Source organism: Nerophis ophidion, linkage group LG03 (genome assembly GCF_033978795.1).
Source record: "Nerophis ophidion isolate RoL-2023_Sa linkage group LG03, RoL_Noph_v1.0, whole genome shotgun sequence".
In the NCBI taxonomy this organism is placed as follows: Eukaryota; Metazoa; Chordata; class Actinopteri; order Syngnathiformes; family Syngnathidae; genus Nerophis; species Nerophis ophidion.
The window spans coordinates 34,674,416-34,693,452 of NC_084613.1; the positions used below are offsets into that span (position 1 = coordinate 34,674,416).

At 41.5% G+C, this 19,037-nt stretch overlaps 1 protein-coding gene across 1 annotated transcript in view; it reads right to left on the reverse strand.

Annotated features, from left to right (window-relative positions):
* Positions 1 to 4,266: 4,266 nt before the first annotated feature.
* LOC133549516 (uncharacterized) overlaps positions 4,267 to 19,037 on the reverse strand; it is a 40,566-nt gene continuing 25,795 nt past the window's right edge. Inside the window, exons 2-4 of the mRNA XM_061895011.1 lie at positions 9,588 to 9,679; positions 7,082 to 7,153; positions 4,267 to 7,002 (exon numbers count right to left, since the gene is read on the reverse strand). Of these exons, the coding sequence (XP_061750995.1) occupies positions 7,126 to 7,153; positions 9,588 to 9,679 (120 nt within the window). The 3' untranslated portion in view covers positions 4,267 to 7,002; positions 7,082 to 7,125. The remainder of the gene's footprint in view (positions 7,003 to 7,081; positions 7,154 to 9,587; positions 9,680 to 19,037) is intronic.

Sequence of the window (19,037 nt, forward strand, 5' to 3'; positions counted from 1 at the left end):
GTTAGCTAACTTAGCATCAACTTAAGACAATGATGTTGCCTAGCTAGCTAGGACTTCCCTTACATCTCTCATTCCTGCTGCTTCTTCTCTGCTGCGGGTGAATAACTTTCTGATATCCATCTAGGAGTTACAGTTTGAGTCAAATCAAAATCAAAATAATGTAATTAACAAATTGTTTTTGGCTAACGTTACCTACCTCACGCAGTGATTCGCAGCCCGTCTCTCTCTCTCTCTCTCTCTCTGTCTCTCTCTCTCAACCGAAGTCTCGATCCACACATGAACAAATTACCTTATTAATTAGACACGTGCTCATTGTTAGTGGAGTGAATACAGTAGCAATCAATTACCATACTAAGTAGTATGTGCGCTGTTGTCAATGTTACGTAGACTTAAAACTCTGAAGCGTTTTTTTTTTTATTGGTGAAATTTTTACTGGGGCACTGCAGATCAACAGTGGGGCACGTGCCCCAGTGAAATATGTCTGGCGACGCCCCTGCGGTAGACGAAAACGTGACTGCTGTTGTGGTGTGTTGTTGCCGCGCTGGGAGGACGTTAATGAAACTGCCTAACAATAAACCCACATAAGAAACCAAGAACTCGCCCTCGATCATTCTACAGTTATAACGTCATTGGGCCGGCACTCTGTTTATATTGTGGGAAAGCGGACGTGATCATTTCGCGATATTGCCATATATTTGCTGAAAGGATTTAGTAGAGAACATCGACGATAAAGTATGCAACTTTTGGTCGCTAATAAAAAAGCCTTGCCTGTACCGGAAGTAGCAGACGATGTGCGCGTGACGTCACGGGTTGTCAGGCTCCTCACATCCTCACATTGTTTATAATCATGGCCACCAGCAGCAAGAGCAATTCGGAACAAGAAAGCAACAATTTCCCCATTAATTTGAGCGAGGATGAAAGATTCGTGGATGAGGAAAGTTAGAGTGAAGCACTAAAAAAAATAAAAATAAAAATAAAAAAGGCGACGGCTTCTAGTGGAAGCAATTCAGATGTTATTAAACACATTTACTAGGATAATTCAGGAAAATCCCTTATCTGCTTATTGTGTCAATAGTGTTTTAGTGAGATTATAAAGTCATACCTGAATGTCGGAGGGCTGCGGTGAACGCCAGTGTCTCTCAGAGAAGCCAATGGAGGACCCAAGATCACAGCTGCCTTTTTGACAGCTGCAGGAGGAAGTCCCATAATCCACTCAAGTCTCCGGTAAGAGCCGACTTAATATCACAATTGGTTGACATGTGGTAGAGAAACATGTTCGCTTGACCGCTCTGTGTTAAGGCTTCACAACAAACAAAGAAACACCGGCTGTGTTTCGGTTGCTAAAGACAGCTGCAATCCACCGCTTTTCACCAACAGCATTCTTCTTTGACGTCTCCAATATTAATTGAACAAATTGCAAAAGATTCAGCAACACAGATGTCCAAAATACTGTGTAATTATGCGATGAAAAGAGACGACTTTTAGCCGTGAGTGGTGCTGGGCTAATATGTCCGCTCCAACCAATAACGTCACAAACACGCGTCATCATTCCGCGACGTTTTCAACAGGAAACTCTGCAGGAAATTTAAAATTGTAATTTAGTAAACTATTCCGCCGTATTGGCATGTGTTGCAATGTTAAAATTTCATCATTGATATATAAACTATCAGACTGCATGGTCGGTAGTAGTGGGTTTTAGTAGACCTTTAATGGTATTTAAATGTAAAAAAAAGGAATGCATGCATTGGCTTTTATGACTCTAGGTGTGCCTAATGATGTGTCCAGCCAGTGCACCTCTGCGTTCAACCTGTTACTATGTCTTCTTGCTACGTCATCAGCAGGGTGCTTAAGTGATGACTGGCAATTTCTTCATTATGGGCCGCAGAGGGAGTACTGCTATAGGGGCGTGTTCAGCAGTTAGCCAGGTCCCGGGGGTCAGCAGGTGTGAGGAAGCTCCCTGGGAGAGATCAGCAGAAATGGGGTATTGATCAAGCCATTAGTGGGAGGATACTGTTATATGTGGGCTAACTCCTCCACTCAATTATGTAATTAAAGCTTTAAAGGCCTACTGAAACCCACTACTACCGACCACGCAGTCTGATAGTTTATATATCAATGATGAAATATTAACATCGATACACATGCCAATACGGCCGGTTTAGTTTATTAAATTGCAATTTTAAATTTCGCGCAAATTATCCTGTTAAAAAAGTTGCGGTATGATGACGCGTATGGTGAAGCGGCGTACGCGTGACGTCTCGGATTGGGGCGGACATTTTAATTATGCTTTAATCGCATAATTACACAGTATTCTGGACATCTGTGTTGCTGAATCTTTTGCAGTTTGTTCAATTAATAACAGAGACGTCAAAGAAGAAAGATGTAGGTTGCAAGCGGTGTATTGCAGCCACCTTTAGCAACACAAACACAGCCGGTGTTTCCTTGTCTACATTCCCGAAAGATGACGGTGAATCTTTACTATGGAACAGAGCGGTCAAGCGAACATGGTTCCCTAGCACATGTCAATTGGCAGGTTTCGGTGAGAAAATGGTGGTAATAAGTCGGCTCTTACCTTAGACATTAGCGGAGAGCTTGCATCGTTCCTCCTGCAGCTGCGGACTCTCTCGCCTCTTCCCACTGGCCGCGACCTACCGTCAGATGCTTACATTGTGGAGGAGGGAAAAAAAAAATCTCAGCCCGGCTGTCTGCGCCTCGTCAAGAAACGTGGCTTCCCTTGGAGACACTGGTTGGTCACCACACCCGTGGCCACACCCCTCCGACTTTCAGGTACGACCATATAATTTCACTAAAACACTAGTAACACAATAAGAAGATAAGGGATTTTCCAGAATTATCCTAGTAAATGTGTCTAATAGCATCTGAATCGCTCCCACTGCCCTCGTCTTTTTTTTTTCTTTCTAGTCCTTCACTCTCACTTTCCTCATCCACAATAAAAAATCTCAGTCGGGCTGCCTGCGCGTCGTTGAGAAACGTGGCTTCCTTTGGAGACACTGGCGGTCACCACACCTGTGGCCACACCCCTCCGACTTTCAGGTACGGCCATATAATTTCACTAAAACACTAGTAACACAATAAGAAGATAAGGGATTTTCCAGAATTATCCTAGTAAATGTGTCTAATAACATCTGAATCGCTCCCACTGCCCTCGTCTTTTTTTTTCTTTCTAGTCCTTCACTCTCACTTTCCTCATCCACAATAAAAAATCTCAGTCGGGCTGCCTGCGCGTCGTTGAGAAACGTGGCTTCCTTTGGAGACACTGGCGGTCACCACACCCGTGGCCACACCCCTCCGACTTTCAGGTACGACCACATAATCTCACTAAAACACTAGTAACACAATAAGCAAATAAGGGATTTTCCAGAATTATCCTAGTAAATGTGTCTAATAACATCTGAATCGCTCCCACTGCCCTCGTCTTTTTTTTCTTTCTAGTCCTTCACTCTCACATTCCTCATCCACGAATCTTTCATCCTCGCTCAAATTAATGGGGAAATCGTCGCTTTCTCTGTCAGAATCGCTCTTGCTGCTAGTGGCCATGATTGTAAACAATGTTCAGATGTGAGGAGCTCCACAACCCGTGACGTCACGCGCACATCGTCTGCTACTTCCGGTTCAGGCAAGGCTTTTTTATTAGCGACCAAAAGTTGCGAACTTTATCGTTGATGTTCTCTACTAAATCCTTTCAGCAACAATATGGCAATATCGCGAAATGACCAAGTATGACACCAGGGGCGTCACTAGACCTAATACTGTACTGGGGCACACCTGGGGCACAAATAATTCATGTGAGCGTGCAAAAACATTTTTAGCACTTATTTATCATAAAAAATACATAAATAGTGCTTTAAACCAGTGGCCCCCAACCTTTTTGTATCCGCGGACCGGTCAACGCTTAATAATTTGTCCCGCGGCCCGGGGGGGTGTCCTTTTTTGTTCTTTTTTTTTTTTTTCTTCTTTGTCATGAAAAAGGGACGTTTTTGTCATGAAAAAGGGAGTTATTTTGTGGTTGGTGCACTATTTGTAAGTGTATATTGTGTTTTTTTTATGTTGATTTAATAAAATTAAAAAAATTAAAAAATGTTCTTTTTTTTAATTTTTTATAAAAAATTATTTTGCGGCCCGGTACCAATCAGCGATGGTTGGGGACCACTGCTTTAAACTATGAAATCATATCAGATTATGTTGTATGGATCTTTGATTAACCACCTGAAATTAACCAATGCATTTGACCTACTTGTGCACTTTTTTACTCCAGACCTCTAAACTGCTACTGGTAAAAGCAAAAAGGAAGAGCAATGAATCTTTTTGAAATATTTATTGCAGTAATCATCTGCAAATTTAACATCTACAAAAGTAAAACAAAAAATAAAGCACCCCACATCTCTGGGTTCTTTTATATTATTTAATTTCCATTTATGGCAATGTGGCTAATCCCATTTCAGATACACAAAACTATAAAATATACACAAAACAATAAAGCCACAGTAGTAGAATAAATGAACAACTGTTGTGTGTTTGTTCAGGGAATCCTTTTCTGAGAAGTAAACTGTAACGTCTCGTTTTCATTTTTGCAAAGTGGTCAATCACTCTGGACATACATGGAAATATTACAGTAACTGTTATACAGTTGACCAGTGGTTCCCAACTGCTGGGTCGTGACATAAAAGTGGATTGTGTGTCATTTTCAGTGAGTCGCAGTCAGATGTGTGCATGAAAAAAAAAAGCTTAGGCAGAAAAAAATCAAATTGTGGCAACAAAACCAGATATTTTTAGCCATTTTACTAGTGACTATCAGTGAGTATTTTAGCAAAAGGCAAACTGACTAACAAGTTGGAGGAGGACTCAGGACAGACATGGAAATATATTTTAAAAAAATCTAAATGGGGCAACAAAACCCGATATTTTCAGACATCTTACTGAAAACAAATACAGAAATGTTACTATTTTTTCTGGAAACAAAACTGGATGCTTTAGCTGTAGCCATTTTTCTGGTGACAAAACAAGATTATTTTAGTCAAAGTCACACCGATTAACGAGACAAGTCTACTGTGCTATTTTTCTGTGAAATACACTTGAATGAATAAAAAATTTGGCTCACGACTTGATGATATGGAAACATCTTTTTCTTCCTGGAGATAAACCATTTGAGAAGCACTCAACTAACACATGCTGACTCCAAATCATCATTGATGCAGAACCAGCAGACAATAACCAACATTATGGTTCATGTTGATTGGAAATTCCCCCGACAGCTCGTACAGCAAATGAATATGTTTGTCTTGATACAAGGACTAATGTTAGCTAACTTAGCATCAACTTAAGACAATGATGTTGCCTAGCTAGCTAGGACTTCCCTTACATCTCTCATTCCTGCTGCTTCTTCTCTGCTGCGGGCGAATAACTTTCTGATATCCATCTAGGTGTTACAGTTTGAGTCAAATCAAAATCAAAATAATATAACTAACAAATTGTTTTTGGCTAACGTTACCTACCTCAGGAGTGATTCGCAGCCTCTCTCTCTCTCTCTCTCTCTCTCTCTCTCTCTCTCTCTCTCCCTCTCTCTCTCTCTGTCTGTCTCTCTCTGTCTCTCTCTCTCAACCGAAGTCTCAATCCATACGTGGATAAATTACCATATTAATTAGCCATATGCTCATTGTTAAGTGGAGTGAATACAGTAGCAATCAATTACCATACTAAGTAGTATGTGCGCTGTTGTCTATGTTATGTAGACTTAAAACTCTGAAGCGTTTTTATTTTATTGGTGAAATTTTTACTGGGACACTGCAGATCAACACTGGGGCACGTGCCCCAGTGAAATCTGTCTGGCGACGCCCTTGGTGCTGCATAACCTGCCTCTTTTTAACGACCTGTGTCACGTGACTTCAAACTTGACACCTCATCGGCTGGTTCTGAGACAGGATCGATTGCTTCAGCCTTAATTTACTGGAAGTGTGTCTTGCGTTCTGAAGCAGCAAATTTTTCTACACTGTTTTTTTAAACACTGAATCGTTATACGGAGCAGCGTGGCTCGGTTGAAAGAGAGGCCGTACCAGCAAAATGAGGGTTCTAGGTTCGATTCCCGCTTCTGTTATCCTATTCTCCGACGTTGTGTCCTTGGACAAGACGCAGTTCCACCAAAACTGGTTTATATCTAGTTTAAAGATGTAGCTAATGGGTTTGTCTATGTAAAGCGCGTTGAGTCACTATAAGCGCTCTATAAATGTAATCACTTCACACTGAACTTTTGAACATTACATTTTTAAATCACTGTACGGCCTGAGACCGGTAGGTTGGGAGTTCAAATCCCGGCCGAGTCATACCAAAGACTATAAAAAAATGGGACCCATTGCCTTCCTGCTTGGCACTCAGCATCAAGGGTTGGAATTGGGGGTTAAATCACCATAAATGGATACCGGGCACGGCACTGCTGCTGCCCACTGCTCCCCTCACTTCCCAGGGGGTGAACAAGGGGATGGGTCAAATGCGGAGGACAAATTTCCCCACACCTAGTGAGTGTGTGACAATCATTGGTACTTTAACTTTAACTTTAAACAATTAATTTTGCTACACCAACTTTTTCTACAATTAATTTTCATACAATTAATTAATCAATTCTTTTCAAAGAAATTGCCAGTATAATATGATGCAAAAATATTTAATTCACAAACAGTGTCAAAAACAGCTTTCAGAAATGAACCTCCATACTGGCCCTATGGTTAAGACACAATGGTGTATGGCGTGCAAAGAGGTAAAAATGTGTCATCTTGAGAATGAGATAGATAGCATAATAAAATGATGAGCAGTTTGTGGAAACATGCATGGATGCTATGAATGGTGCAGGCGTACGATTTATGTTAATTACTCCAACTACTAGAGAGAAAGAAAAAGGACACAAACAAACAAGAGTTTCATCAGAGAAGATAGTTCTATTGTTGGTGCAGACAACTTGCTCTTTGGTCTGGTGTATATGTAAGGGTGCTCCTGAAAAACATGATTGATTTATGTTACAGAAACAACTGTTCTGTCCATAAGCATGCAGTAAATAAGGGTGTTGTTCTACCTTTGGTGGAAAAATGAGTTTTGTTGGCTCAGAGAAGGCGTCAATCATCTCCTTTTCTCCTTCTGGCTGGAACTAGACAGACAAAAACATATTTTTCATCATGATGAACTTGAACAGAAGGGGTTTTAGTGTGACCGTTAAGTAAGTTAAAATGTACACTTAAAAAAACTTGTATGACTGACACAGATTGACCCTGGAACAGATCATTTCTGCTTGCATGATTTCTAGTGAGAAAAGTGTTTTTTAGCGTAGAGATTGTTGTGTAGTATAAAATAATTATTGAAAAGTCACCATGCTGTTCCACAGTCCTTTGGCCAGGTTCTCGTGTCCTTTGACAGTAAAGTGGAAACAGAAGAAACCTGAGTCCACCGTACCGGTCTCATGTTTTTACAAAAAAAAAAAAATCAAAAGCCATAATATGCTACAAAAAGTTTGGTGTGCTTGTTGATTTGTGTGTGCGTGTTACAGGAAGTCTGGGTGGTCCTGCCTTTCCAATAAAGGCTGTAGATTGATGGCGAAGTCCTTTTTGAAGAAACGGTCGCCATCGAGAAGTTGTCGCAGTTTTCTCTGCAGACAAGCAACATCCTGAGCTAACGTGACTAAAAGTGCAGCAATTCCTTTTTCATCGCTGTTAATTGGTTCCTGACACAACCGTGATGAATGAGTAGGAATTGTTATTTATAAATCCAACATTTTCGCAATTATAGCATTAAAAAAACATGTTTACTACATTGTAAATACATTTTTCAACATTATGAGAGCCTTATCATTAACGTGAATGTGACGATGTGTCACATTTACGTCAGGTTGTGTTTCCTTGGTTAGTGCTTATTTCCTGTCAGCGCTCTTATTTTGGTTCGACTTCCTGCTTGTCTCCCTGAGCGCCGTTTCCCCTCACATGATGCTGATTGGCAGCCTGGCCATTCCTGTTGTCAATCAGCTGGCTGCTATTTATGCCTGCTTCGCCCTCCAGTAAGGGCTCGACGATAGGTCTCCCGTCCAAAGGCAAAACCTAGTAACTCACTTCTAGCTGATTTTGAGAAAACAAAGGAAAACCAATCTATCTTGATGCTGTCTTACAAAGATCTACAAAGTCATCAAATATATAGATGTTTTCTTGAGCTTTCATTTTCTTGCCGATTAAGCCATGGATTGAATCTGCTCTCATGAACGTGTGCCCTTTCTCCAGATATTTTATTACAATCTCGGGAGGGCCCCATTCTGCGTTTGCACATTGGGCAGCGTCCAGTTTTTATTTTGACCTCCACAGTTATCTGCCCAAAAGAGTATGCAAGGGGAAGAATCAAGAACAATACATTTAATGAAGGTGCTTGCAACGTCCTGGGCCAATCTTCCAAATATCCCCTCGTGCCATAATATCACATAATCAGGTTGACCGTCGGCCCCCATTCGTGCATATGTCTCATTAAAGACAATAAGGCGATTGACAAAGAAGCTCCTATTGGTCCCTTGAGATACTAGGTTTTTCTGTTGTATCTACACGGTTATGTGGTAGTTGTTAGGTCCTGCCATGCGCGTAACAGCTTACTTACGGAAGAAATTACAATATCGCATACACTAATGTAAAGCATATCACCTAGGAACTCCAAAATTATTATCAGCTCAGTTTTGACCAAAACTGAGTTACTGGGTTTAGCCTTTGGACGGGAGAGGTTTCCTGGTATTCTGTTTGCTGTCTCCTGTTATCCCGGTTCCCGGTTCCTGTTTTCCCTGCATTACCTTTTGACATTTAAGTCCTGTTTGAGTCATGTTTTCAGCCGCCTACTGCTCCAGCTTTGGAAACACCATCCTCGTCTCCGACGGGCCGTCCCATGGCGTCACCATCCACTTCCTATACCGGCGGTTCATCCCACGGCGTCGCCATCCTTTTCGTTTCCGGCGGGCCGTCCCAAGGTGTTGTCATCTTCCTCCCCTCTGGCGAGCCGTCCCAAGGTGTTGTCATCCTACGGCGGCGTCATTCTCATCTCCGTCGGGTCGTACAATGGCCCTGTCATCCTCGTCTCCGGCGGGCCGTCACATGGCCCTGTCATCCTCGTCTCCGGCGGGCCGTCACATGGCCCTGTCATCCTCGTCTCCGGCGGGCCATCCGACGGTGCCTTCATATTTGTTCCCAGCGGGATGTCCCACGTCGCGTCCTCTATGCTTGTCACCTCCAAGACCTACTGCTTACCTGCCGCACGGACGGCCATCAGACGCCCACATGCCTCCTCATCGGCCAAGCGAGTGGCTGTTTCGTAGTCGCTCGCCTTGCCAGATGCAACTCCGCCCTCCTGTGACTTTTGAACCTTGGTTTTTTGGGGGGACATCTAGAATCCATTTCCTAAAAGGGGAGAGAGCGGGAGGTGTTCTGTGACGATATGTCACATTCACTTCGGGTTGTGTTTACTTCGTTGGTGGTTATTTCCTGTCAGTGCTCTTATTTTGGTTACATTTCCTGCTTGTCTCCCTTAGTGAAGGAAAAAAAAGGGAGGAGAGGATGAGTTACTTTTGAAGCAGGCAACCCAGCGTCGGCTTGTGGACATCTCTGAGAGGCTTCATGGGGAGGATCGGCACCACATTCACGATGGTCCTCGGGATCTGAGGGGCAGGAAGAAGAGTGAATACGCTTTATTTATATTTGTTGGTGAAACGCTCACCTTGTCCATCATCATGTCGAGGGCTTCAGTCATGTAGTGCAGTGGTCCCCAACCTTTTTGTTGCTGCGGACCGGTCAACGCTTGATAATTTGTCCCGTGGCCCGAAATGGGAGGTTTTTGTCATGAAAAAGGGAGGTTTTTTGGGTTGGTGCACTAATTGTAAGTGTATCTTGTGTTTTTTATGTTGATTTAATAATTAAAAAAAAGATAAAATAAAATAAAAAAATAATAAAAAAATCTTCTGCGGCCCGGTACCCGGTGGTTTGGGACCACTGATGTAGTGGATGAAACTGTCAACAGAAAACAGTGTCTGTGACACAAGAAGACCATGAGGGCTCCTGAGAAGTTCCCAGAGAAGGAACCAGAGACGGTCCCAGAGAAGATACCGAAGAAGGTACCAGAAAAGGTACCAGAGAAGGTTCCAGGGAAGGTCTCAGAGAAGGTTCCAGGGAGGCCCACCTTGTTCTTGCAGTAAATACAGACATGGTTCATACCGATCAGCACGGTCACCACCTTCCAGTCTTGGTGGAAGGTCAGACCCTGAAATAAAGAGTCTGTAATTGAAAGTAAACAACAACAATTATTTATTTATTGTGCGCTTGCATGACAGATGACACGTACGGGGTATGATTAGAATGTGTTTATACTGTGATGGATCTGATCTGACACGTTCCTGCCAGACAACAGACGAAGGCATCAATGGACGGCACACAGGTTTTAATCCCGATTGACCAAACGGGAGGGTGACTTAAAGCGTGTTGTGTCCCGTCACGGCAAAGTTGAAGCCCGTCTGGTTGGCGGTGACGGTTCGTCCGTGAATGCATAACCTCGGAGTTGAAGAGTTTGAAAATATCTGTGGACGGCAAATTACATGACAGATAAACACAAGGCATGTCTTTTAACACGAGAACGCCCAGGGTTTTCTTACACCCCCTGCCATTCCCAGAAGGCAGCCCAAAGGGTGACTAGTTTAAAATTTACCACTCAGTGACCGACAATTATTCACCTTACTTTCATAATTGCAGCCATCACAGTGGATTATGGAGGAAAACGTGAATGCTCATGTTAGAGGGAGTTTTTTTTTTGATTGATTGAAACTTTTATTAGTAGATTGTACAGTACAGTACAAATTTCGTACAATTGACCACTAAATGGTAACACCCGAATACGTTTTTCAACTTGTTTAAGTTGGGGTCCACGTTAATCAATTCATGGATATGCTTGAACAGAAGGATGCTTCAAACATCTACTGAGAGTTGTCGTGGTTCTGTAGGACTGTAGGTAATATTAGCTGTATGTGGATTATTTTTTTCATTAGTCATATAGATTTTTTTATGAATGTTCAAATGGTTTATTTTTATCATCATTCATACAGATCTGGGGATGTCTTTGGGGATGTCTTGGATCCGTCCCTTGACGGGGAGGCTATGAGTAGCTGTGCAATTGGGGAGGCACAGGTACTTCTAATTCCAGTGGATCTGCCGCAGTCGCCGCCATCCACCCTGCTGGGTCTACAAATGCAGCCATCCACGGCAGTGGGCCTGCGGAGGCCGCCATCAAACCCGGTGGGCCTTCCCATGCCAACAGACGGCTCCATCCACGCCGGCAGACAAGCCGCCAGCTCCTCTAGCTCTGCCCACGCCGACAGACAAGGTGCCTGCTCCTCTGGCTCCGCCCTTTCCGGCAGACGAGCCGCCTGCTCTTTTGGCTTCGCCCACGCCGGCGACATAGTCATCTCGTCTCTGGCTCTGCCCACGCCCATGCCGTCGACATCGTCATCCTCGTCTCTGACTCCGCCCACGCCGGCGACATCATTATCCTTGTTTCTGGTTACACCCACGCTGAGGACATCGTCATCCTTGTCTCTCGCTCCGCCCATGGCGGCGACACAGTCATCCTCGTCTCTGGCCCTGCCCACACCGACAACATCGTCATCCTCGTCTCTGGCTCTGCCCATGCAAACGACATGGTCTTACTCGTTTCTGGCTTCGCCCACACCGACGACATGGTCTTCCTTGTCTCATTCTCCGCCCACGCCGACGACATGGTCTTCCTCGTTTCTGGCTCCGCCTACACCGACGACATCAGCCTCCTCGTCCCTGACGTGCCGTCCCCAGCGTTGCCAGCTTCCTCGTCTCCGGCGGGCCGTCCCACGACTTCGCCAGTGTCTCTAGCATCATCGCCACCGTGACCTCCAGCTGGCATGGGCAACCGCCTCGCCAATTGCGGTGGCGTTCAACTCACCATCGCCACCTGACTCTTCCGCTGGTTGCGGGGACACTTGCCCTGGCGACCCTCCACCCTCCCGTGACTTTGGACTTTTGGTTATGTTCGGGTTTTTTTCTGTGTTTGGGTTTTATTTCCCATCAGCGCTCTTATTTTGGTTCCTTTTTCTGCATGTCACCCTTAGCGCTGGTTTCCCTCACCTGTCCCTGATTGGCAGTCTGGCACACCTGGTTTCTCGTATTTTGTATCCTGTTTACTATTGAACTTTTCCTTGGTTCCTGTTTGCTGTCTCCAGTTCTTCTTGTTTCCTGTTTGCTGGTACCTGTTAGCTGTTTCCAGTTTGCCTGTTTCCTGTTTCTTGATTCCTGTTTTCCTGCATTTTATTTTTTACATTATAAGTCATGTTTTCCTGCATCAAGCCTGCCATCTCTGCATCTTGGGGTTCGTCACCAGCACTTCTTGATTTACTGTATGATAAAAATAATCCACATCGTTCATGAGGATTATTTTTATCATCATTCATCCATCCATCTATCCATCCATCCATTTTCTACCGCTTGTCCCTTTTGGGCCCGCTGGAACCTATCTCAGCTGCATTTGGGCAGAAGGCAAGGTACATCCTGAAAAAGTCACCATTCATCATTTATATAGATCTTTTTATGATCGTTCATAAGGATAATTTTTATCATCATTCATATAGATATTTTTATGATTGTTCATGTGGATCATTTTTATCATCATTAATAAAGATCTTTTTTATGAACATTCATGTGGATTATTTTTAATATTATTCATATAGATCTTTTTATGCTCATTCATGTGGATAATTTTTATCATCACTCATATCGATCTTTTTATGATCGTTCATGTGGATTATTTAATCATTCATATAGATCTTTTTATGATTGTTGATGTGGATCATTTTTATCATCATTCATATCGATCTTTTTATTATTGTTTATGTGGATTATTTCATCATTCATATAGATCTTTTAAGATCGTTCATGTGGATCATTTTTCATCATTCATATCAATCTTTTTTATGATTGTTTATGAGGATTATTTCATCATTTTATGTAGCCCTTTGAGAGACTCGTGATTTAGGGCTATATAAGCAAACATTGATTGATTTATTGATTGATTCATATCGATCTTTTTATGATAATTTATGATAAAAAATAATCCACATCGTTCATATGGAATATTTTTATCATCATTCATATGAATCTTTTTATGATTGTTCATATGGATTATTTTATATCTTCATTTATATAGATTGTTTTATGATCGTTCACATGTATCATTTTTATCATCATTCATATAGATCTTTTTTTTTATAACCGTTCACATGTATCATTTTTTATCATCATTCATATCGATCATTTTATGATCGTTCATGTGGATATTTTTTTATTGTCATTCATATGGATATTTTGCTGTTGTTTCTAAACATTCTACATAACAGTACCTATGTTTTCTGTGCCTTGTTGCTTTTTGTGCACTTTTTTTTTTTTTTTTTTCCTGCACTCTGCTTATTGTCTCTGTATTATGGTGTACCACTTGACACAGACCATAACCATATTGATTTTGTACTGGTTTTGACACGACCCTGGTATCAATAAATGCATTATTGGCGTCGATATGCACTCATCCGAAATATCCAAAGAAATTAAATCATGACATAACTCAGATGAAGTCATCACTTTACAACTGCAGCAACACAACAATCATAATAACATATAAAATAAATCAAATCATGACATGACTCATGTTAAGTCACTACTTTGCAACAACAGCAACACAACAATCACAATAATATATAAAATAATCTAAATCCTTACATGACTCAGATGAAGTCATCACTTTAAACTACAGCAACACAACAATCATAATGATATATAAAATAAATGAAATCACAACATAACTCAGATGAAGTCATCACTTTACGACTACAGCAAAACAACTATCATAATAATGTATCATAGAAACAAAATCATGACATAACTCAGATGAAGTCATCACTTTATGACTACAGCAACACAACTATAATAATAATACATAGGAAATAATCAGTTAACACTAACAGCTCACACAAAAACAATGTTTTAGCACCACAAATGAATGGAATATGTTCCGAGTTACCACAAACGTTTGCTTTAAAAGTGTCGTATTACGATTTTATTTCTAACTTCTTTGTGGTCTACATAACATGTCATGATGGTTCTTTGGTCAAAATGTTACATAGATTATGTTTTACAGACCATCTTCCAGACGCTTTCTGACCGTCTCTTTGTGGTTGCTCTTATTTACGTGCCTCCACTTCGACCGTGTCTTCTCCCTGTCATCCATGTTGTAGTTTTTAGCACTTCCATAGCCAGACTACTGACAGATTTGTGTGACAGTTAGAACTATACACTACTTTCTATTAGAAATGGCAACAGCTGCGGATGCATGTGCATTTTATTTTATTTTATTTTTTATTATTATTTAATTTTTCCAAGATGGCGCTGCTATAGTGGCTGCTGTTGGCAGGAGCTCAGTGCTCTTGTGTCATCCTTTTGTGTTTCCCTCTTGTTTTCATGTGTTATTATATTTTTTTTGCCTTTTGGTCTGGGACCCTTTGGGATTGTGTGACAAGGGGTGGCACTTTTTTGACCTCTGCGGTGCTTTTTTTGTGGACTTCTGGATCTGCCTCCCGGGAGCCTTTTGGCCATGGAGACCAGCTCCTGGGTGTCTGCCACACCAGAGTCGGTTTGGAGAGACTGGAGGAGATGCGGATGAGGGGACAGGGCTGCGGAGCTAGCACTGAGTGCTGAGTTTTTTCTTGCCCTGATGTGGGTTCTGAGCCGAGGATATCGTTGTGGCTTGTGCAGCCCTTTGAGACACTTGTGATTAAGAGCTATATAAATAAACTTTGTTTTGATTGATTAATGGTAATGAAGTGTGGGTCTTGACTGAAAGAATAAGATCGCAAATACAAACGGCTGAAATGAGTTTCCTAAGAAGGGTGGCTGGCATCTCCCGTAAAGATAGAGTGAGAAGTTCAGTCACCTGAGAAAGACTCGGAGTAGAGCCGCTGCTCCTTCGCTTGAAAAGGAGCCAGTTTAGGTGGTTCGGGCATCTTGTGCGGATGCCTCATGAGCGTCTCCCTAGGGAGGTCCTTGTTGCATGTCCCACTGGGAGGACACCCCGGGGCAGGCCAAGGACCAGATGGGGGGATCACATCTCCTCTTTGGCCTGGGAATGCTTCGCGATCCCCCAGGAGGAAGTTGCTAATGTTGCTCGGAAGAGGGAAGTCTGGGGGTCTCTGTTGGAGCTGTTGGAGCTGTTGTCCCCGCGACCCGATTCCAGATAAGCGGTTGAAGATCGATGGATAGATGATTGATTGATGATAAAAATGTTATCAAGATCCTTCTTCCTTGTACAAACCCCGTTTCCATATGAGTTGGGAAATTGTGTTAGATGTAAATATAAACGGAATACAATGATTTGCAAATCATTTTCAACCCATATTCAGTTGAATATGCTACAAAGACAACATATTTGATGTCAAACTGATAACATTTTTTTTTTTTTTTGCAAATAATCATGAACTTTAGAATTTGATGCCAGCAACACATGACAAAGAAGTTGGGAAAGCTGGCAATAAATAGTGATAAAGTTGAGGAATGCTCATCAAACACTTATTTGGAACATCCTACAGGTGTGCAGGCTAATTGGGAATAGGTGGGTGCCATGACTGGGTATAAAAGCGCCTTCCATGAAATGCTAAGTAATTCACAAACAAGGATGGGACGAGAGTCACCAATTTGTAAGCAAATTGTCGAACAGTTTTAGAACAACATTTTTCAACGAGCTATTGCAAGGAATTTAGGTATTTTACCATCTACGGTCCGTAAAATTATAATAAATAAATGATAAATGGGTTGTACTTGTATAGCGCTTTTCTACCTTCAAGGTACTCAAAATGCTTTGACACTACTTCCACATTTACCCATTCACACACTGAATGAGGGAGCTGCCATGCAAGGCGCTAACCAGCACCCATCAGGAGCAAGGGTGAAGTGACCTGCTCAGGACACAACGGACGTGACGAGGTTGGTACTAGGTGGGGATTGAACCAGGGACCCTCGGGTTGCGCACGGCCACACTGCCACCGCGCCACGCCGTCCCAAATCATCAAAAGGTTCGGAGAATCTGGAGAAATCACTGCAGGTAAGCGATGATATTAGGGACCATTGATCCCTCAGGCGGTACTGCATCAAAAAACAATATCAGTGTGTAAAGGATATCACCACATGGGCCAGGAACACTTCAGAAAACCACTGTTAGTAACTACAGTTGGTCGCTACATCTGTAAGTGCAAGTTAAAACTCTACTATGCAAAGCGAAAGCCATTTATCAACAACACCCAGGAACGCCGCCGGCTTCGCTGGGCCCGAGCTCATCTAAGATGGAAAAGTGTTCTGTGGTCTGACAAGTCCACATTTCAAATTATATTTGGAAACTGTGGACGTTGTTTCCTCCGGAACAAAGAGGAAAATACCCATCCGGATTGTTATAGGCGCAAAGTTCAAAAGCCAGCATCTGTGATGGTATGTGGGTGTATTAGTGCCCAAGGCATGGGTAACTTACACATCTGTGAAGGCACCATTAATGCTGAATGGTCCATACAGGTTTTGGAGCAACGTATGTTGTCATCCAAGCAACGTTATCATGGACGCCCCTGCTTATTTCAGCAAGACAATGCAAAACCATGTGTTACAACAGCGTGGCTTGGTAGTAAAAGAGTGCGGGTACTTTCCTGGACCGCCTGCAGTCCAGACATGTCTCCTATCGAAAATGTGTGGCGTATTATGAAGCGTAAAATACGACAACAGGACCCTGGACTATTGAACCACTTAAGCTGTACATCAAGCAAGAATGTTAAAGAATTCCACTTTCAAAATTTCAACAATTAATTTCCTCAGTTCCCAAATGTTTATTGAGTTTTGTTAAAATAAAATTGTATGTAACACAGTGGTGAACATGCCCTTTCCCAAATACCTTGGCACGTGTTGTTGCCATGAAATTCTAAGTTAATTTTTATTTGCAAAAAAAAAAAAGTTTATGAGTTTGAACATCAAATATCTTGTCTTTGTTGTGCATTCAATTGAATATGGGTTGAGAAGGATATGCAAAACCATTGTATTCCATTTATATTTCCATCTAACACAATTTTCCAACTCATATGGAAACAGGGTTTGTACTTTGACCACTTTCTTCGAGTGGATTATATTAGTACATTGTTTATTCATCCATTCAATCATTTTATCCCACCTACTGATATACTAAAGGTGTTAAGTGTTGTACGTGCATGCTGATGTTTTGAATCTAAGGTTATAGTTCTCCTCTTTAGTTGAGAAGAATTGTTTTACATTCTTTGCTAGCAGGTTATAGTTTGCTTTATACATAATTTTAGCTGTTTGCAAATGCACCAAATCATTGAATTTCAATATTTTTGATTCAATAAATTGTGTTTGTATGTTCTCTATATCCAGCATGATGTATTGTTATAACTGATCTGTTTTGTAACACAGTTAGTGAATAACTGTACTTTTTTAACTATTTCCCATATTTCTTTAAAATCACACAGATATGGTAACACTAGTGAGCAGTAGAGATTATGAAATCATTTTTGGTCCATAACATTTTTTGATTTATTCATTATTCAAATATTTCTTACCATCTTTTGTTGTATATTTTATATGAGATTTGCAGTTTATTTTTTTTATATATCATTACACCCAAATATCAATCAATCAAAGTTTATTTATATAGTCCTTAATGACAAGTATCTCTAAGGGCTGCAAAAGGCACAAGGACATCCTCGGCTAAAGATCCCACATCAGGGCAAGACAAAAAACGTAACCCCATGGGGACAACAACAAACCTTGGAAAGGATTACTGGTGCAATGGATGCCGAGTTGTAAATGTCAAGACCTGTTGAATAGCTCATGTCTTGTTCTGGTTATGTTGTATTTTTCCTATGTTTTGTGTTTATTTCTATTTTCAGTGCTGCCTTTGACACCTGTCATTGCTCGGAGCGCTGATTGAGCTACCTGCCTCTGATTGGTGATCAGGACATTCACCTGCCGCTGATCACTAATCAGAAGGCTTTGTATGTCAGTCTCGTCAAAGTCATATCATTCACACATTGTGTAAGCTAACGGCTTGCATTGACTTATAAACAGGTTTGTGTTTGTTTTATGTAGCTCATGTCGTGTAAAGACTTGAAGTGTTTGCCCTATGCTTCATGTGCGCTTCCTAGCCGCACAACTCCTTGTAATTTTTATGTTTAAAGGATTAAAGACACGTCTTACCTGCACCTTGTCTCCTGCATCCGCATCTTGAGGTCACAAAGACCCACCCTGACGTGACATCACACAAAAATGTGATTCCTTTCACCCTTTCAATGTCTACTCCTTCTACTGTTACCAAATAAAATTATTTTAGTTTTACTGAGATTCAAAGATGGTCTGTTTTTGCCAAACCATTTTTTTATTTATTAATTTATTCTGTTATTATTTGTATTTACTTCTGAACAAAACACCATATTATCATCGGCAAATAAAACTAACTTTAAGTCTTTAATAACTTTACAAATGTTGATTATATCAAGATTGAACAGTTTTGGTCCCAGTATTGATCCCTATATTTAGTGCTGTAGACATACTTTTAATGTATCTTCACAAGTGTCTTATCCTGTTCGAGACCAGTCTTCTGCTGTCATACCTTTCTAATTGATTCATAAAGAAATTCTGATTCATTGTGTCAGACGCATTATTTGGAGCCATAAACACAGCTGCTGTTTGCCATCGAGTGGTGTGATGGCGCCAACCGCAGCTGTGGGTCCAGCAGAGAGCCTTGTCTCACAAGTCGATCCATTCAGTTTGAAGTTGGAAGATAAAACTGCACATTTTTTTTCAGTAAGAAACTGTTCCTCTGCAATAGTTTCTATAAACACCTTAAAAATTTTTAAGACAGACATTGGGTGGTTGAGAGTACTTTTACGTGTGCTGTTGCAGCAAAAA